This window comes from Macaca mulatta, chromosome X, assembly GCF_049350105.2.
Source record: "Macaca mulatta isolate MMU2019108-1 chromosome X, T2T-MMU8v2.0, whole genome shotgun sequence".
Lineage (NCBI taxonomy): Eukaryota > Metazoa > Chordata > Mammalia > Primates > Cercopithecidae > Macaca > Macaca mulatta.
Window position 1 is genome coordinate 1394896 of NC_133426.1, and position 24552 is coordinate 1419447.

The 24552-nt window shown below is 50.0% G+C and overlaps 1 protein-coding gene across 1 annotated transcript; it reads left to right on the top strand.

Moving 5' to 3' along the window:
* Positions 1–24152, top strand: LOC144338473 (acetylserotonin O-methyltransferase). Its single transcript, XM_077988174.1, has 8 exons — positions 1–613; positions 7431–7605; positions 9287–9416; positions 12865–12933; positions 15318–15436; positions 16891–17031; positions 22349–22471; positions 23871–24152. Exons 1-8 carry the CDS (start codon positions 545–547, stop codon positions 24080–24082), a joined length of 1038 nt encoding a protein of 345 aa, XP_077844300.1. The 5' UTR covers positions 1–544; the 3' UTR covers positions 24083–24152.
* The last annotated feature ends 400 nt before the right edge of the window (positions 24153–24552 follow it).

Consider the following 24552-nt stretch of genomic DNA (forward strand, 5'->3'; position numbering starts at 1 on the left):
CAGAGCGAGACTCCATCTCAACAACAACAACAACAACAACAAGAACAAAAAGGGTCTCAGTATGTTGCCCAGGCTGGCCTGCTGGCATCTTGATGTTGAACTTCCAGCATCCAGAAGTGTGAGAGAACTGTTTTTTGAGCCACCCAGTTTGCGGAAATTCATGCGACCCCCGGAAATGAATCCGGAACCTGTTCAATCCGTGAGACGATTTGTTTAGTGCTAATGAGGGGTGAGCGTATTGGTCTGGGATCAGTTCTACAGCTGATGACTCCAAGGCTCAGGGGAGGCCTCAGGCAGACTATTTTAGGGCTGCGGAAGGGCCCGCGCAGAAAGCCAGGGAATTCCGACACGCTTTGTGATCCCCTAATAAGGTTAATGCGAGTTTCTAGAGTGATCTGTCTTTGTTTGAGTACTGGGCAGCCAGCAGGGAGATTCAGACAGCAGCCGTGAGCGGGTCCCTCTTTCCCAGCTTGCCAGCAGGCTCCGTGCTCCTAGAAGCAAACGCTCCAGAGGCTCCGGACGCCGCGGCTGGATTGGAGACGACATGGGTTCCTCAGGGGACGACGGCTATCGCCTCCTCAATGAGTACACCAACGGCTTCATGGTGTCCCAGGTAGGATACGCTCTGTGGGACAAGCAGGGGAGTAGACTTCCGTTCATCACACTCACGTTCCACTGTGGGGGGTGTCGATCGAGAAAAATGACAAGTCTCCATCGTTTCAGGAGGTTTATTTCCCACCGGGAGAGACGTGCACCTGCAACATAGCCTCAGGAGGTCCTGAGGATGTGTGTCCAAGGTGGTCCGGGGGCAGCTTCATTTTAGACATTTTAGGCAGACATGAGACGTCAATCAATATATGTGAGTACATTGGGCCGGGCGTGGTGCCTCACGCCTGTCATCTCAGCATTTTGGGAGGCTGAGGCGGGCAGATCACGAGGTCAGGAGTTCGAGACCAGCCTGGCCAATATGGTGAAACCCCATCTCTACTGAAAATACACAAATTAGCTGGGCTTGGTGGTACATGACTGTAATCCCAGCTACTCAGGAGGCTGAGGCAGGAGAATGGCGTGAACCCGGGAGGCGGAGGTTGCAGTGAGCCGAGATCGCGCCACTGCACTCCAGCCTGGGCGACAGAGCGAGACTCTGTCTCAAAAAAAAAAAAAAAAAAAAAAAAAGAAAAAACAGAAACAAGAAAACCACACACACACACACACAAAACAAGAATGGTTAATGGTGAATTTTATGAATTTTACTTTAATGCAAACATAGAGATAAGTCAGAGATTTATTTTTTTATTTATTCTTTATTATTTTTTTATTTTGAGACAGAGTCTTGCTCTGTCTCCCAGGCTGGAGTGCAGTGGTGTGATCTCGGCTCACTGCAGCCTCTGCCTCCCGGGTTCCAGCCATTCTCCTGCCTCAGCCTCCCGAGTAGCTGGGATTACAGGCGCCAGCCACCAAGCCTGGCTAATTATTTTATTTTTAATTTTTATTTAATTATTTATTTATTTCTTTTTCTGATACGGAGTTTCACTCTTGTTGCCCAGGCTGGAATGCAGTGGTATGATCTCAGCTCACTGCCACCTCCACCTCCCGGGTTCAAGCAGTTCTGCCTCAGCCTCCCGAGTAGCTGGGATTACAGGCACCTGCCACCACGCCCAGCTAATTTTTTCTGTTTTTGGTGGAGGCGGGGTTTCACCATGTTGACCAGGCTGGTCTCAAACTCCTGACCTCAGGTGATCCACCCGCCTCGGCCTCCCAAAGTGCTAGGATTACAGGCACGTGCCATCACGTCCAACTAAGTTTTCTATTTTTTTTTTGTTTTTTTTTTTGAGACTGAGTCTTGCTCTGTCGCCCAGGCTGGAGCCCAGTGGCACAATCTCAGCTCACTGCAACCTCCGCCTCCCGGGTTCACGCCATTCTCCTGCCTCAGCCTCCCGAGTAGCTGGGACTACAGGCGCCCGCCACCTCGCCCGGCTAATTTTTTGTACTTTTAGTAGAGATGGGGTTTCACCATGTTAGCCAGGATGGTCTCGATCTCCTGACCTCGTGATCCACCTGCCTCGGCCTCCCAAAGTGCTGGGATTACAGGCGTGAGCTGCCGCGCCCGGCCTAATTTTTCTATTTTTTAGTAGAGGTGGGGGGGGGGTTTCACTATGTTGACCAGGCTGGTCTTGAACTCCTGACCTCAAGGGATCTGCCGGCCTCGGCCTCCCAAAGTGCTAGGATGACAAGCGTGAGCCGCTGCGCCCGGCCGGGATACGTTTATTTTTTTTAAAGCTTCCTCCACGAATGGGTGTTCAGTGCGTTGGGTAACGGTATTAAACAGTACAGTGGTCTTGATGAGGTGAGCCCAGATGTTGAACAACTGCAGTTTCCAAAGATCTAAAGAGGCGATTGGAATGAAAGCGTCTGTGGCTGACTTCATGGGCTGAGGGAATGGGCTTCTCTCATGCAATCGCCGTTTTTTTTTTTTTCTTGAGTAAAACTGCAGTTTTGACAACACAAAACTCCACTGCTTCGTGACAGCAACACCAAGATGATGGCTGCAGGTGGTGGCGATGAGGATACTGAAACCAGCAGATCTTGGCCGGGCACGGTGGCTCACGCCTGTCATCCCGGCACTTAGGGAGGCTGAGGCGGGAGGATCACCTGAGGTCAGGAGTTTGAGACCATCCTGGCTAACACGGTGAAACCCCGTCTCTACTAGAAATACAAAAATTAGCCAGGCGTGGTGGTGGGCGCCTGTCATCCCAGCTGCTCAGGAGGCTGAGGCAGGAGAATCCCTTGAACCCGGGAGGCGGAGGTTGCAGTGAGCCGAGATCCTGCCACTGCGCTCCAGCCTGGACGACACAGTGAGACTCTGTCTCAAAACAAAAACAGAAAAACCAGCAGCGTTGTGCAAGGGGGTCATGTGCTGGTGGTATTTTGAGACGTCCGCAACAGCTCTCATGTGACATGAAAATATCTGTGGGTTCTCTGTCAGCAAGCCACAGGATTTTTTGTTTTTTTGTTATTGTTTTTTTTTTTTTCAGAGTTCCACTCTAGTTGCCCGGGCTGGAGTGCAGGGGCACGATCTTGGCTCACCGTAACCTCCGCCTCCCAGGTTTAAGCGATTCTGCTGCCTCAGCCTCCCTAGTAGCTGGGATGACAGGCACCGCCCCACCACGCCCGGATAATTTTGTATTTTTAGTAGAGATGGGGATTCTCCAGGTCGGTCAGGCTGGTCTCGAACTCCCAACTCCTCAGTTGATCCACCTCGGCCTCCAATGTGCTAGGATGACAGGTGTGAGCCACCGCACCCGGTGGCTCCCTCAGGCTCTTGGATCACAGCTGTGGCTTGAAGTACGCTCATGGTTGGCGGGAATAGCCCATCTTAGGAAGAGGTAGTGAAAATCAGAGTGAAATCTCTTCTCGTTCCTTGTTTGTAGAGCCCCTGAATTTTATCCCTAGGCCCCCAAGGGTTGGAAATACCTATTCCCCAGCCACCCATACGTGGAGCAGCCTCCCGGGTTCAAGCGATTCTCCTGCCTCAGCCTCCTGAGTACCTGGGATTACAGGTGCCTGCCACCAAGCCCAGCTAATTTATTTTTTATTTTTATTTACTTTTCTGATATGGAGTTTCACTGTTGTTGCCCAGGCTGGAGTGCCATGGCACAATCTCAGCTCTCTGCAAGCTCTGTCTCCCAGGTTCAAGCCATTCTCCTGCCTCAGCCTCCCAAGTAGCTGGGATTACAGGCGCCCACCACCACGCCTGGCTCATTTTTTGTATTTTTGGTAGAGACGGGGTTTCACCGTGTTAGCCAGGCTGGTCTTGATCTCCTGACCTCAGGTGATCCGCCCACCTCGGCCTCTCAAAGTGCTGGGATGACAGGCACACGCCACCACGTCTGGCTAATTTTTCTATTTTTATTTTTATTTATTTTTATTTTGAGACGGAGTCTCGCTCTGTCCCCCAGGCTGGAGTGTGGTGGCGCGATCTCGGCTCACCGCAAGCTCCGCCTCCCGGGTTCACGCTATTCTCCTGCCTCAGCCTCCCGAGTAGCTGGGACTACAGGCGCCGCCACCGCGATCGGCTAATTTTTTGTATGCCGGCTCATTTTTTGTATTTTTAGTAGAAACGGGGTTTCACCGTGTTAGCCAGGCTGGTCTCCATCTCCTGACCTCGTGATCCGCCCGCCTTGGCCTCTCAAAGTGCTGGGATGACATGCACGCGCCACCACGTCTGGCTAATTTTTCTATTTTTTAGTAGAGGTGGGTTTTTGTTACTGTCCCAGACAACAGTCACCTGCTCCCTTTGCCTCCTTTGACCCAGCCTGCTGGGGCTACTGACTGCTCATTCGAAGCCTGTCGCTGGTTCACAGGGGGTTTGCTGGGTCCGAAATCTTGGAAGAACAATCACTTTAGGGCACATGATACCATGTCATGGGAGCTGTCAGCAGTTGAACAGAACCAGAGTTAAGGCAGAGTTAATACCACCTTAAGAGGATCAAACTTAGTGCACCCTTAACAGAAACAATTAGCTAATGCAACTTTCATAGACCAAGAGTGAACACAGACATAAGAAGATAACATTGAGTATCCCCTTGGCTGGGTGCGGTGGCTCACGCGTGTCATCCCAGCACTTTGGGAGGCCGAGGCGGGTGGATCACAAGGTCAGGAGTTCGAGACCAGCCTGGCCAATATGGTGAAACCCCATCTCTACTAAAAATACAAAAATTACCTGGGCATGGTGGCAGGTGCCTGTAGTACCAGCTACTCAGGAGGCTGAGGCAGGAGAATCTCTTGAACCCTGGGAGGCAGAGGTTGCAGTGAGCCGAGATCACACCATAGCATTCCAGCCTGGCAGACAGACCCAGACCCAGTATCCTCAAAAAATAAAAAAAAGTGGGGCCTATGGGAGGGATAGCATTAGGAGAAATACCTAATGTAAGTGACAGGTTGATGGGTGCAGCAAACCACCATGGCAGGTGTATACCCACAGCAGACCACCATGGCACGTGTATACTCACAGCAGACCACCATGGCACGTGTATACCTACAGCAGACCACCATGGCACGTGTATACCTACAGAACACCACCATGGCACGTGTATACCCACAGCAGACCACCATGGCAGGTGTATACCCACAGCAGATCACCATGGCAGGTGTGTACCCACAGCAGACCACCATGGCAGGTGTGTACCCACAGCAGACCACCATGGCAGGTGTATACCTACAGCAGACCACCATGGCAGGTGTGTACCCACAGCAGACCACCATGGCAGGTGTGTACCCACAGCAGACCACCATGGCAGGTGTGTACCCACAGCAGACCACCATGGCAGGTGTGTACCTACAGCAGACCACCATGGCAGGTGTGTACCCACAGCAGACCACCATGGCACGTGTGTACCTACAGCAGACCACCATGGCAGGTGTACACCTACAGCAGACCACCATGGCAGGTGTATACCCACAGCAGACCACCATGGCAGGTGTGTACCCACAGCAGACCACCATGGCAGGTGTGTACCCACAGCAGACCACCATGGCAGGTGTATACCTACAGCAGACCGCCATGGCACATGTATACCAGTGTAACAAACCTGCATGTTCTGTACATGTATCCCAGAACTTAAAGTATAATAATAATAATAATAATAATAAAACTTTTTGGGAGCAGAAAAAAAAAGATCAAGCTTAGTACACCCTTAACAGAAACAATTAGTTAATGCAACTTTCATAGACCAAGAGTGAACATAGACGTAAGAAGATAACATTTAATATACCCTTAAAAGAACAATTAATTCACCCATCCCCAACAGGAATGAATACAACTTTAATGAATAAAACAGAACACAATGCTAGTTTTAAAAGGTTAATACAACATTAAAGAACAAGAATTCATATAGCTTTTTTGTTTTTTTAAAGACCGAGTCTCGCTCTGTCGCCCAGGCTGGAGTGCAGTGGTGCGATCTCAGCTCACTGCAACCTCCGCCTCCTGGTTCATGCCATTCTCAGCCTTCTGAACAGGTGGGATTACAGGCATGCACCACGCCTGGCTACTTTTTGTATTTTCAGTAGAGACAAGATTTTCCTGTGTTGGCCAGGCTGGTCTCGAACTCCTGACCTCAAGTGATCTGCCTGCCTCGGCCTCCCAAAGTGCTGGGATGACAGGTGTGAGCCATCGCGCCCGGCCTAATCTAGCTTTAATAGAAAAGGCGCTAATACAAGCTTAGTAGAATAAACTTGATGCAGACTTACTGTAACAAGCAGTCAATGCAATCTTAAGCAAACAGGAATTAATAACAGCTTAACAAAAAAGGTAATACCACCTGAATAGAATACATCTTAATACAAGCTTCATAAGAACAAGAACTCATAAAACCTTAACAGAATAACCTAACACACCCTTAATAGAGTAATTAATTAATACAAATAAAACAGGAGCTAAGACAACCTTAATATAATTAACAGAATAACAACCATAAAAACTTAACGAAACAAGTTAACACAATCTTAATAGAATTATTATTAATTAATTATTATTATTAATCCAACCTTAATAGAATAAAACTTTCTCTACCCTTAACAGAAAAAATTAGTTAATACAAAGTTATTAGAACAAGAGCTGCTGGACGCAGTGGCTCACGGCTGTCATCCCAGCACTTTGGGAGGCTGAGGCGGGTGGATCACTTGAGGTCAGGAGTTCAAGACCAGCCTGGCCAACATGGAGAAACCCCGTCTCTACTAAAAATGGAAAACTTAGCTGGGTGTGGTGGTGGGCGCCTGTAATCCCATCTACTCGGGACGGGGAGGCAGGAGAATCACTTGAACCCAGGAGGCTGAGGTTATAGTGAGCTGAGATCGCGCCACCGTCCTCCAGCCTGGACGACAGAGCAAGACTGTCTCAAAAAGAGAGAGAGAGGACCATGCGTGGTGGCTCATGCCTGTCATCCCAGCACTTTGGGAGGCTGAGGAGGGCGGGTCACTTGAGGTCAGGAGGTCCAGACCGGCCTGGCTAACATGGTGAAACCCCGTCTTTACTAAAAATATAAAAATTAGCCGGGGATGGTGGGATAGGCCTGTAATCCCAGCTACTCGGGAGACTGAGGCAGGAGAATCGCTTGAACCCGGGAGGCGGAGGTTACGGTGAGCCGAGATGGCGCCACTGCACTCCAGCCTGGGCGATGTAGTGGGACGTCATCTCAAAATACATACATAAATTAACATAAATAAATAAATAAATAAAAATGCCTGTTTTCCATAGTGGTGCAACCTCATTTGACTCCGTCTCAAAAAAAGAAAGAAAGAAAGAAATGAATAAAAATGTAAATAAAACAATGCGTTCCTCCCCAGCCTGGCGTCCTATGGGGTGTTTCTGTGGCCATGGGTTCCCAGGGTCAGGCTGAGCGCTGACCTTTTATTTCTGCTCCTCCTTCAAGGTTCTCTTTGCCGCTTGCGAGCTGGGGGTGTTCGACCTTCTCGCCGAGGCCCCAGGGCCCCTGGACGTGGCAGCAGTGGCTGCAGGTGTGGAGGCCAGCTCCCACGGGACAGAGCTCCTGCTGGACACCTGCGTGTCCCTGAAGCTGTTGAAAGTGGAGACGAGGGCAGGAAAAGGTGAGGACATGGGTGTTTTGAAGGAGGCATTTTAAGCGGGCCACCCTCTGCAGCCCATGTGTTTTGTATAAAGCCAGACCGTCTCCATCCCGGCTAACACCGCGAAACCCCATTTCTACTAAAAAAATACAAAACATTAGCCAGGCGTGGTGACGGGCGCCTGTCTTCTCAGCTACTGGGGAGGCTGAGGCAGGAGAACGGCGTGAACCCGGGAGGCAGAGGTTGCAGTGAGCCGAGATCGCACCCCTGCACTCCAGCCTGGGTGACAGAGCGAGATTCCGTCTGTATTTGCAGGTTTGGGGGTTCATGTGGTTTGTGTCGTAGCTACCGAGGTCTGCCCTGGGGACGTCAAAGCTGCCAGAGTGCGAGGCCCAGGCTGGGGGATTCCTTGAGCCCAGGAGTTCGAGAGCAGCCTGGGCCACGTCGCAAGACCCCATTTCTAAAAAAGACAGAAAAATTAACTGGGAGAGGTGGTATACACCTGTGGTCCCAGCTATTCGGAAAGCTGAGACAGAAGAATTGCTTGAACCTGAGAGGCAGAGGTTGCGGTGAGCCTGGGTAACTGAGCAAGACTGCATCTCAAAATAATAATAATAATAATAATAATAATAATAATAATACAAAAATGAACAGGGAGTCGTGGTACACGCCTGTGGTCCCAGCTACTCAGGAGGCTGAGGCAGGAGGATTGGTCCTGTGTCAAAACAAAACAAAACAAAAAACAAAACCATACACACACAAAAAAACCAGCCAGAGATGTTATGCGAATGATGGGGTTTCTTTCTTTCTTTTTTTTTTTTTTTGAGACGGAGTTTCACTCTGTCCCCAGGCTGGAGTACAATGGTGAGATCTTGGCTCCCTGTAACCTCTGCCTCCCCGGTTCAAGCGATTCTCCTGCCTCAGCCTCCTGAGTAACTGGGACTACAGGCGTGAGCCGCGACACCTGGCTAATTTTTGTATTTTTAGTAGAGACGGGGTATCAGCATGTTGGCCAGGCTAGTGTCAAACTCCTGATCTCAGGTGATCCACCTGCCTCGACCTCCCAAAGTGCTGGGATTACAGGAGTGAGCCACCATGCCCGGCCCTCTCGCTCTGTTTTTGAGACAGAGTCTCGCTCTGTTGCCCAGGCTGGACTGCAGCGGTGCAATCTCGGCTCACTGCAACCTCTGCCTCCCGGGTTCAAGCGATTCTCCTGCCTCAGCCTCCCCAGTAGCTGAGATTACAGGCACCCGCCACCTGGCCAGGCTAGTTTTTGTATTTTTAGTAGAGACAGGATTTCGCCCTGTTGGCCAGGCTGGTCTCGAACTCCTGACCCCAGGTGATCCACCTGCCTCGGCCTCCCAAAGTGCTAGGATGACCGGCGTGAGCCACCGTGCCCAGCCTCAATATGTTATTTTAGACACTCTGGGAAATGTAATGTGTGTTTTCTCTCGTGGTTCAACTGCATTTGTACTTCCTCCACCCAAAACTCTTGATGGGATTTGTCTAAACCGAACCTGACGGGGGTGCCAGCTGCCCCAGGTCACCTTTGTGCCTTCCACAGAACGCCCCAGCTATGCGGGTGTTGGCGCTCCCAGGCAGGAATCATGTGGAAATCACCACGTTGGTGAGCTGGGGAGCGTCCACCAGCAGGGACTCGGAATCTCACTGCTTTCTCCCTGTTCTTTTTTGTGTGTTTCAGCTTTCTATCAAAACACAGAGCTGTCCAGCGCCTACCTGACCAGGGTCAGCCCGACCTCACAATGCAACCTGCTAAAGTACATGGGCAGGACCAGTTACAGGTGCTGGGGCCACCTGGCAGATGCTGTGAGGTGGGGACTGCATCCAGGTGGTACCCCCGGGGGGCTGGTGAAGGGGCATTGGAGGAGGTGAAAGGGAAAGTTTCTTTTTTTTTTTTTGAGACGGAGTCTCGCTCTGTCACCCAGGCTGGAGTGCAGTGGTACAGTCTTGGCTCACTGCAACCTCCGCCTCCTGGGTTCAAGCCATTCTCCTGCCTCAGCCTCCCGAGTAGCTGGGACTACAGACACCTGCCACCACGTCCAGCTAGAGACGGGGTTTCGCCATGTTAGCCAGGATGGTCTCAATCTCCTGACCTCCGGTGATCTGCCCACCTCAGCCTCCCAAAGTGCTGGGATTATAGGCGTGAGACACCGCACCCAGCCTTTTTTAAAAAATATATATATATATTTATTTATTTATTTATTTTTTGAATGGAATCTCGCTCTGTCGACCAGTCTGGAGTGCAGTGGCACCATCTCACCTCACCCAGCCTGAAATGGCAGATTTCTTGCAGAACCAATCATGGAATTGCTAGAGTTGCTCACCCAGAGCAGACGGTAGAAATCACCTGGTGTGGCCGGGTGCGGTGACTCACGCCTGTCATCCCAGCACTTTGGGAGGCCGAGGTGGGCAGATCACTTGAGGTCAGGAGTTCGAGACCAGCCTGACCAACACAGTGAAACTTCCATCTCTACTAAAAATACAAAAAATTAGCCAGGTGTGGTGGCGGGTGCCTATAGTCCCATCTACTCAGGAGGCTGAGGCGGGAGAATCGCTTGAACCCAGGAGTCGGAGATTGCAGTGAGCCAAGATAGTGCCATAGAATTCCAGCCTGGGCGACAGAGCGAGACTCCATCTCATAAAATAAGATAAGGCCGGGCACGGTGGCTCACACCTGTAATCCCAGCACTTTGGGAGGCCAACGCGGGCAGATCAAGAGGTCAGGAGTTCAAGACCAGCCTGACCAACATGGTGAAACCCCGTCTCTACTAAAAATACAAAAATTAGCCGGGCGCGGTGGCGGGCGCCTGTAGTCCCAGCTACTCGGGAGGCTGAGGCAGGAGAATAGCATGAACCTTGGAGGCAGAGGTTGCAGTGAGCCGAGATCATGCCATTGCACTCCAGCCTGGGCGACTGAGATGAGATGAGATGAGATGAGATGAGATGAGATGATGAGATGAGATGAGATGAGATGAGATGAGATGAGATGAGATGATGAGATGAGATGAGATGAGATGATGAGATGAGATGAGATGAGATGAGATGAGATGAGATGGTGAGATGAGATGAGATGATGAGATGAGATGAGATGGTATGGTGAGGTGAGGTGACGTGAGGTGAGATGATGAGATGAGATGATGAGATGAGATGATGAGATGATGAGATGAGATGATGAGATGAGGTGAGATGATGAGATGAGATGACATGAGATGATGAGATGAGGTGAGGTGAGATGGATGATGAGATGAGATGATGAGATGAGATGAGATGGTGAGATGAGATGATGAGATGAGATGATGAGATGAGATGATGAGATGAGATGAGATGATGAGATGACATGAGATGAGATGTGATGAGATATGATGAGATGAGATGATATGAGATGATGAGATGAGATGATGAGATGAGATGAGATGATGAGATGAGGTGAGATGATGAGATGAGATGAGATGAGATGATGAGATGAGATGATGAGATGAGATGAGATGATGAGATGATGAGATGAGATGAGATGATGAGATGAGATGATGAGATGAGGTGAGATGATGAGATGAGATGAGATGAGATGATGAGATGAGATGATGAGATGAGATGATGAGATGAGATGAGATGATGAGGTGAGATGATGAGATGAGATGATGAGGTGAGATGATGAGATGAGATGATGAGATGAGATGATGAGATGAGATGATGAGATGAGATGAGATGATGAGATGACATGAGATGAGATGTGATGAGATATGATGAGATGAGATGATATGAGATGATGAGATGAGATGAGATGATGAGATGAGATGAGATGATGAGATGAGGTGAGATGATAAGATGAGATGAGATGAGATGATGAGATGAGATGAGATGAGATGAGATGATGAGATGAGATGATGAGATGAGATGAGATGATGAGATGAGATGAGATGATGAGATGAGGTGAGATGATGAGATGAGATGAGATGATGAGATGAGATGATGAGATGAGATGAAATGATGAGATGAGATGATGAGGTGAGATGAGATGATGAGATGAGATGAGATGAGATGATGAGATGAGATGAGATGAGATGATGATATGAGATGAGATGAGATGAGATGAGATGATGAGATGAGATGATGAGATGAGATGAGATGATGAGATGAGATGAGATGAGATGAGATGAGATGATGAGATGAGGTGAGGTGAGGTGAGGTGAGATGAGATGAGATGATGAGATGAGATGAGATGATGAGATGAGATGATGAGATGAGATGATGAGATGAGATGAGATATGAGATGAGATGAGATGATGAGATGATGAGATGAGATGATGAGATGAGATGAGATATGAGATGAGATGAGATGATGAGATGATGAGGTGAGATGATGAGATGAGATGAGATGATGAGATGAGATGATGAGATGAGATGAGATGATGAGATGAGATGATGAGATGAGATGATGAGATGAGATGAGATGATGAGATGAGATAAGATGATGAGGTGAGATGAGATGATGAGATAAGATGATGAGGTGAGATGAGATGATGAGATGAGATGATGAGATGAGATGATGAGATGAGATGAGATGATGAGATGAGATGATGAGATGAGATGAGATGATGAGATGAGATAAGATGATGAGGTGAGATGAGATGATGAGATAAGATGATGAGGTGAGATGAGATGATGAGATGAGATGATGAGATGAGATGATGAGATGAGATGAGATGATGAGATGAGATGATGAGATGAGATGAGATGATGAGATGAGATAAGATGATGAGGTGAGATGAGATGATGAGATAAGATGATGAGGTGAGATGAGATGATGAGATGAGATGAGATGATGAGATAAGATGATGAGGTGAGATGAGATGATGAGATAAGATGATGAGATGAGATGAGATGATGAGATGAGATGAGATGATGAGATGAGATGATGAGATGAGATGATGAGATGAGATGAGATGATGAGATGAGATAAGATGATGAGGTGAGATGAGATGATGAGATGAGATGAGATGATGAGGTGAGATGAGATGATGAGATGAGATGATGAGATGAGATGAGATGATGAGATGAGATGATGAGATGATGAGATGAGATGAGATGATGAGATGATGAGATGAGATGAGATGAGATGATGAGATGAGATGAGATGAGATGATGAGATGAGATAAGATGATGAGGTGAGATGAGATGATGAGATAAGATGATGAGGTGAGATGAGATGATGAGATGAGATGAGGTAGTTAAACAGCAGCCTTCCCTCTCTTTTCTTAGAGAAGGAAAGAACCAGTACCTGCAGACGTTTGGCGTTCCCGCTGAAGACCTTTTTAAAGCCATCTACAGGTAACACCCATCACTTTGAAACCAACAACTCAGATAAGATTGTGTTTATTTCTAAAGGACTTAGGAGACCCAATCAATGTACTCAAACGGGATAACCCAGGAGGAAGTCACCATTTAGTTTAAAATAACACCCCCCACCCCCACTACCATCCCAGATTCTGATGTTCGAATGGATCCAGTTGTTGAGTGGCTGCAACTTGACCCTTCCTTCCAAAGGACTACTCACAAACTCAGTGTTTATGTAGAACATGGCGGCACCGGCCAGGCGCGGTGGCTCACGTCTGTCATCCCAGCACTTTGGGAGGCCGAGGTGGGCGGATCACCTGAGGTCAGGAGTTCGAGACCAGCCTGGCCAACACGGTGAAACCCCGTCTCTACTAAAAATACAAAAGTTAACCGGGTGTGGTGGTGTGCACCTGTAATCCCAGCTACTCGGGAGGCTGAGGCAGGAGAACCGCTTGAACCTGGGAGGTGGAGGTTGCAGTGAGCTGAGATCACGCCATTGCACTCCAGCCTGGGCAACAAGAGTGAAACTCCATCTCAAAAAGAAAGAAAGAAAGAAAGAAAATAGAGGCCCAGTTTTTGATTTGGTCAGAGGTGAAGGTGAGGCCAGGGGAGACCCCAGTTCTTCACTTTGCTTTGTGGACGTGGACACAGCTTTGGCCTTTGCCTGAAGCTCTTACCTGGAATTCCAAGGTGGAGGTGGATTGATGGGCCGGTCCAGTGTTCCAGCTGAGGCATGGAGTAGAGAAGCGTATGAAGGACAAGGGGATGCCTGAGGGGTTTGCCTGCCCCCCAGCCTCTCCTCTCCTCCCCTCCTCTCCCCTCTATTCCCCTCCCCTCTCCTCTCCTTCCATCCTGTTCCCTCTCTTCCTCTTCTGTCCTGCTCTCTTTCTCTCCTTTTCCTTCTCTCCTCTCTTTTTCTCTCCACCTCCCCCCTCCTCTCTCCCATCTTCCCTCTCTTGTCTCCTCTCCCTTCTCTCTTCTTCACTCTCTTCTTTCCTCTCCTCTCCTTTTCCCTCCCATCCCCTTTCATCCTCTTTCTCTTCTTTTCCTCTTCCTTTCTCCTCTCTTTCCTCCTTTCTTTCTCTTCCCTTCTCTCCTCTCTTTTCATTTCTACCTCTCCCGTCGCCTCCCTTCGCCTGCCTCTCTCCTTCTCCTCTCCCGTCTTCTCCTTTCTCTCGTCTTCCGTTTTCATGCCCCATATTTCCCCTCCTTTTTTCCTCCTCTCTTCTCCTTTCAGTCTTTCTTTCTTTCTCTCTTTCTTTCTTTTCCTTGTTTCTTTTTTTTCCTTCCTACCTTCTTTCCTTTCTCCCTTCCTCCCTCCCTGTCTCCTTCCTTCCTCCCTTCCCTCCCTCCCACCCTCTCTACTTCCCTCCCTCACTTCCTTCCTTCCCCCCTTCCCTTAGTCCTTCCTTCCTTCCCTCCCACCCACCCTCTCTCCTTTCCTCCGTCCCTCACCCATTTCTTTCTTTTCCTTCCTTCCTTCCTTCCCTCCTTCCTTCCTCATTTCCTTTCTTTTTTCTTTTCTTTCTTTCTCTCTCTTTGTTTCTTTCTCTCCTTTCCTTTCTTCTTTCCTTTTTTCTTTTTCTCCTTCTTCCTTCGTTTCTTCATACATATGTGAATATATGTATACATGTGTACGTATATGTGTATATATGTATCTGTTTAGTGGGCACAAGTCCCCGTCTGTTCCATGCTTACGTGTTGCGGTGTGGAGCCTGGGCTTTTAGTGTGGTCATCACCTGAATAGTGACTCCGGTACCTAAGAGGCAGTTTTTCAGCCCTCATTACTCTGAGGCAAACCCCCGCAGCAGGCTCTTTAAAGAGGACAGGAGGAGAGAGGGAGCTTGCAACACATGAGCTCTGTCCGCCTCCGTGTCCAGCTGTCCTTGGCTCCATCTCACCTCCCTCCCTTACTAGTTCCTGCCTTTTCTCTAGCCTCTTCCCCCACCACCTGAATTCCCACCTTCTGGGGCCCCTGCCCCAGGATATGTGGACCCCCCCCTTCCTGGATTTGTCCTCTGGAGCTGAGCTCTGTGGATGGGGGGACATATTATCGACTTTCCCCTTAGAAAACATCTAAACTCCTCTTCGGATAGAAATCCCTTCCCATCGAGCGGGGAAATCCCTTCCCATCCAGAGAACAGTGATGCGTTCTGACTCGACCCCGGGTTTCCCAGAGCTGCGTACCCTTTGGTGGCCGACCTCTTTGTCTTTGGTTCCCCCATCCCAAATGACTCCGTGTTCCATCTCACACATACGAAGCCCTCAGGGGCACCTGTGGGGTACAGCTGTGTTCTCAGCAGGGGGTTATGTACGCCCTTGCTCTGGACGCTTGCCCGGATCTTCACCGTCTTCACAAGCGTGGCTTTGCACGCCAGGTCTGAGGGTGAGCGGCTGCAGTTCATGCAAGCTCTGCAGGAGGTCTGGAGCGTCAACGGGAGAAGCGTGCTCACCGCCTTTGACCTTTCGGGGTTCCCACTTATGTGCGACCTTGGTGGTAGGTACCCCCCAACCCCCAATACCTCACAGCCGTGTCTCCTGTTCTCTGTAGGGAGCGTGTTAGCAATGTCTTTTTTTTTTTTTTTGAGATGGAGTCTCGCTCTGTCACCCAGGCTGGAGTGCAGTGGGACGATCTCAGCTCACTGCAACCTCCGCTTCCCAGGTTCAAGCAATTCTCCCACCTCAGCCTCCAGAGTAGCTGGGACTACAGGTGCAAGCTCCCCCACCCGGCTAATTTTTTGTATTTTTAGTAGAGACAGGGTTTCACCATGTTGGTCTCGATCTCTTGACCTCATGAGCTGTGCCCGCCTCGGCCTCCCAAAGTGCTGGGATGACAGGTGTGAGCCACCGCGCCCGGCCTAACAATGGCTTTTATTTTCTGCATTCTGATGCTTTGACATGTAGGGGATTTCTGGTCTTGGAGGAATCATTCCTCCCGGCACTGGGCACTTCCTAGAGTCAGCAAACATCTCCGCCGCAAGCACGCTTTTCTTTTATTTCTATTTTATCTTTTTTTTAGATGTAATCTTGCTCTATTGCCCAGGCTGGAGTACAGTGGTGCGATCTCGGTTCGTTGCAACCTCCGCCTCCCAGGTCAAGCAATTCTCCTGCCCCAGCCTCCCAAGTAGCTGGGATTACAGGTGCCCGCCACTATGCCAGGCTAATTTTTGGATTTTTTAAATAAAGACGGGGTTTTGCCATGTTGGCCAGGCTAGTCTGTATCTCTTGACCTCGTGATCCACCTGCCTTGGCCTCCGAAAATGCTGGGATGACAGGTGTGAGCAACCATGCCTGGCCCCTATATTTTATCTTTTTTTTAGATGTAATCTTGCTCTATTGCCCAGGCTGGAGTACAGTGGTGTGATCTCAGCTCACTGCAAACCTCCGCCTCCCAGGTCAAGCAATTCTCCCGCCCCAGCCTCCCGAGTAGCTGGGATTACAGGTGCACGCCGCTATGCCAGGCTAATTTTTGGATTTTTAAATAGAGACGGGATTTTGCCATATTGGCCAGGCTGCTCTGTATCTCTTGACCTCGTGATTGACCCGCCTCGGCCTCCCAAACTGCTGGGATGACAGGCGTGAGCCACCGTGCCCAGCCCCTATATTTTATTTTATTTTTTAGATGTAATCTTGCTCTGTCGCCCAGGCTGGAGTGCAGTGGTGTGATCTCAGCTCACTGCAACCTCCGCCTCCCGGGTTCAAGCGATTCTCCTGCCTCAGCCTCCCGAGTAGCTGGGATCACAGGCGTCCGCCACCACGGCAGGCTAATTTTTGTATTTTTTTGATAGACACGGAGTTTTGCCACGTTGGCCAGGCTGGTGTCGAAGACCAGACACGGTGGAAGGACCCAAGTTCCTGGTTTGAACCCTTCATGGGTCCACGGAGCGTGGAGGGCGAGTGACGTCTTCCCGGTTCATCTCTGGGGGCCAGACACGCTTTGTCCTCTTCCAGGTGGCCCTGGAGCTCTGGCAAAGGAATGCCTGTCTCTGTATCCTGGATGTAAGGTCACCGTTTTCGACGTCCCAGAAGTGGTGCGGACGGCAAAGCAGCACTTCTCATTCCCGGAGGAGGAAGAGATTCACCTCCAGGAAGGTGTGTTGGTGTCTGTCAGGGAAGCAGAGACATGTCTCATGGTTTCTCCGAGCACGGGGTGTGGCTGGACGCTTCTGGGAGATGATGAAGACGTCATGCGATTTTTTTTTTTTTTTTTGAGACAGAGTCTCGCTCTGTCACCCAGGCTGGAGTGCAGTGGCCGGATCTCAGCTCACTGCAAGCTCCGCCTCCCGGGTTCATGCCATTCTCCTGCCTCAGCCTCCCGAGTAGCTGGGACTACAGGTGCCCGCCACCTCGCCCGGCTAGTTTTTTGTATTTTTAGTAGAGACGGGGTTTCACCATGTTAGCCAGGATGGTCTCGATCTCCTGACCTCATGATCCGCCCGTCTCGGCCTCCCAAAGTGCTGGGATGACAGGTGTGAGCCACCGCGCCTGGCCTGTTGTGGTTTTCTTCTTGCTCCCAACAACACCCTCAACTCCACACTGTCTGTTACTCATGATGGATGGAAAGCTGTGTGTAGGTATACAGCTTTCTTACAATTATTATTATCATTATTATTATTTGATACCGAGTCTTGCTCTGTCCCCCAGGCTGGAGTGCAGTGGTGCAATGTCAGCTCACTGCAACCTCCACCTCCCAGGTTCACGCGATTCTCCTGCCTCCCCCTCCCGAGTAGCTGGGATGACAGGCGCCCGCCACCTCGCCCGGCTAATTTTTGAACTTTTAGTAGAGACAGGGTTTCCCCATGTTGGCCAGGCTGGTCTCGAACTCCCGACCTCAGGTGATCTGCCCACCTCGGCCTCCTGAACTGCTGGGATTACAGGCTGGAGTTCAGTGGTGCAATCTCGGCTCACTGCAACCTCCACCTCCCGGCTTCAAGTGATTTTCCTGCCTCAGCCTCCCAAGTAGCTGGGATTACAGGTGCCTCCCACCACGCCCGGCTAGTTTTGTATTTTTAGTACAAACGGGGCTTCACCATGTTGGCCAGGCTGGTCTTGAACTCCCAGCCTCAGGTGATCCACCCACCTCGGCCTCCCAAAGTGCTGGGATGACAGGTGTGAGCCACCGTGCCCAACCAGGTGAGTTTTTTAGTGGTGAATTCTGAGATTTTGTTACACCCATCCCCCGAGCCATGTGCACTGTACTCAATATGTACTGTTTTTAAAAAATTATTTTATTTTATTTATTTATTTTTGAGACAAAGTTTGCATCTGTCGCCCAAGCTGGAGTATAGTGGCACCATCTCGGCTCTCTGCACCCACCACCTCCCCAGTTCAAGCAATTCTCCTGCCTCAGCCTCCTGAGTAGCTGGGATGACGGTGCCTGCTACCACACACCTGACTAAATTTTGTACTTTTTAGTACAGGTGGGATTTCATCATGTTGGACAGGCCGGTCTCAAACTCCTGACCTCGGGCGATCTGCCCGCCTCAGCCTCCCAAAGTGCTGGGATGACAGGCGTGAACCATCGTGCCCGACTTTTCTTTTTCTTTTCTTTTTTTTTTTTTTTTTTTTGAGAGTCTTTTATCCCTCACCCACCTCCCACATTTCACCCTGAGTCCCCGAAATTCTTTGTCTCATTTGTATGTCTTTGCATCTTCGTATCTTAGCTCCCACTTGTAAGTGAAAACATCCAATATTTTTTTTTCATTCCTGAGTTCCTTCATGTAAAACGGTGGCCTCCAGCTCCATCCAAGTTGCTGCGAAGGCATTATTTCTTTCCGTTTTATGACTGAGTTGTATTCCATGGAGAAAACATCAAATCGAACTAGCTTGGTCACGAGAGGCTGAGATGAGACCTGAAGGATGAGAAGAACCTGGTTTATGTGAAAGAAACAGCACGCTGGCCGGGCGCGGTGGCTCACGCCTGTAATCCCAGCACTTTGGGAGGCCGAGGTGGGCGGATCACAAGGTCAAGAGATCGAGACCATCCTGGCTGACACGGTGAAACCCCGTCTCTACTAAAAATACAAAAAATTAGCTGGGGAGGGTGGTGTGCACCCGTAGTCCCAGCTACTTGAGGCTGAGGTAGGAGAATCACTTGAACTGGGAGGTGGAGGTTGCAGTGAGCCAAGATCCAGGACATCTTAAAAAAATAAAGCCTTGTTTTAGGAGCAATCAGCGTATGCCAAGGTCCTGAGTTGGATGAAGAAGGCTTTAAGATTTCCTATTACAGCGTCCATTGTCCTGTTTTCATGCTACTTCCTCAGATTGTTAAGGTCCAGGCCCACTGTGGTGGCTCACGCCTGTAATCCCAGCACTTTGGGAGGCCGAGGCGGGTGGATCACGAGGTCAGGAGATCGAGACCATCCTGGCTAAGACGGAGAAACCCCGTCTCTGCTAAAAATTAAAAAAGAAAATTAGCCGGGCGAGGTGGCGGGCACCTGTAGTCCCAGCTACTGTGGAGGCTGAGGCAGGAGAATGGCGTGAACCTGGGAGGCGGAGCTTGCAGTGAGCCCAGATGGTGCCACCGCACTCCAGCCTGGGCGACAGTGTGAGACTCTGTCTCAAAAAAAAAAAAAAAAAAAAAGAGGTAAGGCCCAGGGCAGTGACCCCTGCTTGTCATCCAAGCACTTTAGGAGGCCGAGGTGGGTGGCTCACTTGAGTTCAGAAGTTTACCATCAGCCTGGGTAACATGGTGAGACCCTGTCTCTACAAAAAAAAAAAAAAATTAGCCAGGTGTAGCCATGCACAGCTGTGGCCCCAGCTGTTCCGGAGGTCGAAATGTGAGGATCGCCTGAGCGTGGCAGGTGCAGGCTGCAGTGAGCCATGATCGTGCCACTGCACTCCAGCCTGGGCGACAGAGCGAGACCTTATCTCAAAAATAAAAAAATAAAAAAAATGAAAGAGTTTGTAGCAACACTTGTTGGTTGGATAGGACCTGAGAGAAAATGTTTTTTTTGTTCATGGTTTTGCAACCTGAACAACTGTTAGGATACCTTATGGTTTAATGGGAAGCACCCAGGGTTGGAATCTGGAAGCTGCACGTGAGTTCCATTTACCATGAGACCCCAGGCAAACTGCCTGCTTTCTGTGACACATAGTCACATCGTTTCTCCTTCCTTCCTTCCTTTCTTCCTTCCTTCCTTCCTTCCTTCCTTCCTTCCTTCCTTCCTTCCTTCCTTCCTTCCTTCCTTCCTTCCTTTCCTTTCCTTTCCTTTCCTTTCTTTCCTTTCTTTCTCTTCTTTCTTTCTTTCTTTCTCTCTGTCTCTTTCCTTCCTTCCTTCCCTCCCTCCCTCCTTCTTTCTTTTCTTTTTTCTTTTCTTTTCTCTCCCTTCCCTTCCCTTTCCTTCCCTTCCCTCCCCTTCCCTCGCCCTCCCTCCCCCTCCCCCCTCCCCTCCCCCCCTCCCCCCCTTTTTTCTTGACTGAGTTTCGCTCTTGTCGCCCAGGCTGGAGTGCAGTGGCGGGATTTTGGCTCACTGCAAACTCCACCTCCCAGATTCAAGAGATTCTCCTGCCTCAGCCTCCCGAGTAGCTGGGACTACAGCGGCCCACCACGAGGCCCGGCTAATATTTTTTTGTATTTTTAGTAGAGACGGGGTTTCACCGTGTTAGCCAGGATGATCTCGATCTCCTGACCTTGTGATCTGCCCACCTCAGGCTCCCAAAGTGCTGGGATTATAGGTGTGAGCCACCGTGTCCGGCCTTTTTTTTTTAAAAGAAATTTATTTATTTATTTATTTTTTGAAGTGGAGTCTCGCTCTGTCGACCAGTCTGGAGTGCAGTGGCACTGTCTCAGCTCACTGCAACCTCTGCCTCCCGGTTCAAGCAGTTCTCTGCCTCAGCCTCCTAAGTCGCTGAGATTATAGGCACCCACCACCATGCCCAGCTAATTTTTGTATTTTTAGTAGATAGAGTTTCACCATATTAGCCAGGATGGTCTCGATCTCCTGACCTTGTGATCCACCTGCCTCGGCCTCCCAAAGTTCTGGGATGACAGGCGTGAGCCACCGCGCCTGGCCTGAGTTAACTCTTTCCTGCACAGAGCTCACCAAGATCTCTCCCAAGTTTGGCACCTTATGACTTTGCAGGAAACGTATGATGAGACTTGAGTGTTTGACATCACACACGTAAAAGATACAGGGTGACTCTTCGGTGTTTACTCCAAATCTGGGAACGGGTCTTGACTGGAGGTTCGGTTCAACTCATCAGATAGCAGGTGCTGACCGAATTCCCAGGGCCTCCTGGAATCCACGGCTTTGAGTCATAATAGCAGGTGTACTTTTGCAGGAGACATCAGAAAGAAAGAAATCACAACACGGGCCAGGCATGGTGGCTCACACCTGTAATCCCAGCACTTTGGGAGACTGAGGCGGGCGGATCACCTGAAGTTGGGAGTTCGAGACCAGCCTCAGCAACGTGCAGAAATCCTGTCTCGACTAAAAATACAAAAATTAGCCCGGTGTGGTGGTGCATGTCTGTAATCCCAGCTACTTGGGAGGTTGAGGCAAGAGAATCGCTTGAACCCAGGAGGTGGAGGTGGTGGTGAGCTGAGATCGGGCCATTGCACTCCAGCCTGGGCGACAAGAGCAAAACTCCATCTCAAACAAAACAACAAAACAAAAAAGAAATCATAACATGATTTTTTAAAGGAGAAGGAGAGAGGTCCACCCATCCTGATGGTCCATGAGGACGTGGGCACAGCCTCTGTGTGTATTGGGGACAGTGTCCCAGCTCTCCTGTGAGGTCCACCCATCCTGATGGTCCATGAGGATGTGGGTACAGCCTCTGTGTGTGTGTTGGGGACAGTGTCCCAGTTCTCCTGTGAGGTCCACCCATCCTGATGGTCCGTGAGGACGTGAGCACAGCCTCTGTGTGTGAAGGAGACAGTGTCCCAGTTCTCCTGTGAGGTCCACCCATCCTGATGGTCCATGAGGACGTGAGCACAGCCTCTGTGTGTGTTGGGGACAGTGTCCCAGCTCTCCTGTGAGGTCCACGTATCCTGATGGTCCATGAGGACGTGAGCACAGCCTCTGTGTGTGTGAAGGAGACAGTGTCCCAGCTCTCCTGTGAGGTCCACGTATCCTGATGGTCCATGAGGACGTGAGCACAGCCTCTGTGTGTGAAGGGGACAGTGTCCCAGTTCTCCTGTGAGGTCCACCCATCCTGATGGTTCATGAGGACGTGAGCACAGCCTCTGTGTGTGTGTGTTGGAGACACATATCATTCAGTATTTTCTTATCTTTCTCCTGAGTCTTCTTGTTTTTCAAGGCTAGATCTGCAGGTCACTAGCCTGGAAGACCTGGGAAAGGTATGACCCATCCCAGTGACCTTTTGTACCTGAAATAGGTTTAGTCAAATGGGATTGGATGGCAGGCTGACCTCAGGGTGCCTGTCCTATTGCCCTGTGTTCCAGGGGATTTCTTTAAAGACCCTCTTCCGGAAGCAGATCTGTACATCCTGGCCAGGATCCTCCATGACTGGGCAGATGGAAAATGTTCACACCTGCTGGAGAGGGTCTACCATACTTGCAAGCCAGGTAAGCTGTAGGGTTTGCATATCAGCTGTGCTTGTGACTCGGGGCAGAACTACACGAGTCACATTGAGAAGGCAGGCACTGAAATCATCCCACAGGTAAGTGTAGACATCCTGCCAAAAGGCTTTCCTTTTAGATAAATACCTACAAGAAATAGAGTCCTAATTTCTCTTCTATTGATAAAACCACATAAAGATGGAAAAAGTGAAAGGTCCTCTGAAACTTCAGTGGCCTCACTTTGGTGAAACTGTTTCAGAATTAGGCTAGTATTTGTGTGTGTCATGAGGACAGTGCCTCACTGACTTCTGAGGTCCACCTATCCTGATGGTCCATGAAGATGTGGGCACAGCCTCTGTGTGTGTGAAGGGGACAGTGTCCCAGTTCTCCTGTGAGGTCCACCCATCCTGATGGTCCATGAGGACGTGGACACAGCCTCTGTGTGTGTGTGTGAAGGGGACAGTGTCCCAGTTCTCCTGTGAGGTCCACCCATCCTGATGGTCCATGAGGATGTGGACACAGCCTCTGTGTGTGTGTGTGAAGGAGACAGTTTCCCAGTTCTCCTGTGAGCTCCAATCATCCTGATGGTTCATGAGGATGTGGGCACAGCCTCTGTGTGTGAGATGGGGACAGTGTCCCAGCTCTCCTGTGAGGTCCACTCATCCTGATGATTCATGAGGATGTGGGCACAGCCTCTGTGTGTGTGTGAAGGAGACAGAGTCCTAGCTCTCCTGTGAGGTCCACTCATCCTGATGGTTCATGAGGACGTGGGTACAGCCTCTGTGTGTGTGTTGGGGACAGTGTCCCAGTTCTCCTGTGAGGTCCACTCATCCTGATGGTTCACGAGGACGTGGGCACAGCCTCTGTGTGTGTGTTGGGGACAGTGTCCCAGTTCTCCTGTGAGGTCCACTCATCCTGATGGTTCATGAGGACGTGGGTACAGCCTCTGTGTGTGTGTTGGGGACAGTGTCCCAGTTCTCCTGTGAGGTCCACTCATCCTGATGGTTCACGAGGACGTGGGCACAGCCTCTGTGTGTGTGTTGGGAACAGTGTCCCAGTTCTCCTGTGAGGTCCACTCATCCTGATGGTTCATGAGGACGTGGGTACAGCCTCTGTGTCTGTGTTGGAGACAGTGTCCCAGTTCTCCTGTGAGGTCCACTCATCCTGATGGTTCATGAGGACGTGGGTACAGCCTCTGTGTGTGTGTGAAGGGGACAGTGTCCCTGCTGTCTGTTCTGTGAGGTCCGTCTATTCTGTGATATTCCATAAAGACGTGGGCACAGCCTCTGAGTGTGTGATGGAGACAGTGCCCTGACTGTCCTCTGAAGTCTGTTTGTCCTTATGGTTCACTGGGACTTTGGCACAGTCTGTGTGTGTGATGTGGACTGTGCCCCTCCCTTTCTAGGTGGTGGCATTCTGGTAATTGAAAGCCTCCTGGATGAAGACAGGCGGGGCCCTCTGCTCACGCAGCTCTACTCTCTGAACATGCTTGTGCAGACAGAAGGGCAGGAGAGGACCCCCACCCACTACCACATGCTCCTCTCCTCTGCTGGCTTCAGAGACTTCCAGTTTAAGAAAACAGGAGCCATTTATGATGCCATTTTAGTCAGGAAATAACTTTTTCTTGTGATCTGGAACTACTGTCAAAGCACACAAGACATAATAATAAAGAGATGTATCTCCAGTGGCTTCTTGTTCTTGGTGTTCACACAATAAGTGACTGGAGGTTTCTATGGACAGGGTTGGACTGCCTCTACTTTGTAGATTGTTTCCCGGGCTTTACTGAGGACCACACTGATGGGGGTGGGAGAGCTCAGCTTTGACATTGACCGTAGGCAATGTTTGGGTCCTCTTCATGCTTTAAGGTGGGGCTGCAGTGTTCACCTTGAGAGGTGTCTGTTAGAAGCTTCATCCTGAACAGAACTTTGGCACCAGTGATGGATGTAGCAACAATGGGTGTCTATGAAATATGAGGTTCTCCTTTCAGGCTGCCTTGCACAGCTCTGTGATGTATTAGTGATGCCATTTCAACAGTGAGAAGTGTTCAACCGTGAAACAAGCTTTCTGTCTCTCTTTCTGCCTCAGAC

Bases quoted from the DNA above. Each gene is read 5' to 3' on its own strand.
- LOC144338473 (XM_077988174.1), top strand. From the start codon at position 545: ATGGGTTCCTCAGGGGACGACGGCTATCGCCTCCTCAATGAGTACACC. The intron at 614-7,430 runs GTAGGATACGCT...TCCTCCTTCAAG, and splicing joins ACGGCTTCATGGTGTCCCAG to GTTCTCTTTGCCGCTTGCGA. The intron at 17,032-22,348 runs GTGTGTTGGTGT...CCTGTGTTCCAG, and splicing joins AGAGATTCACCTCCAGGAAG to GGGATTTCTTTAAAGACCCT.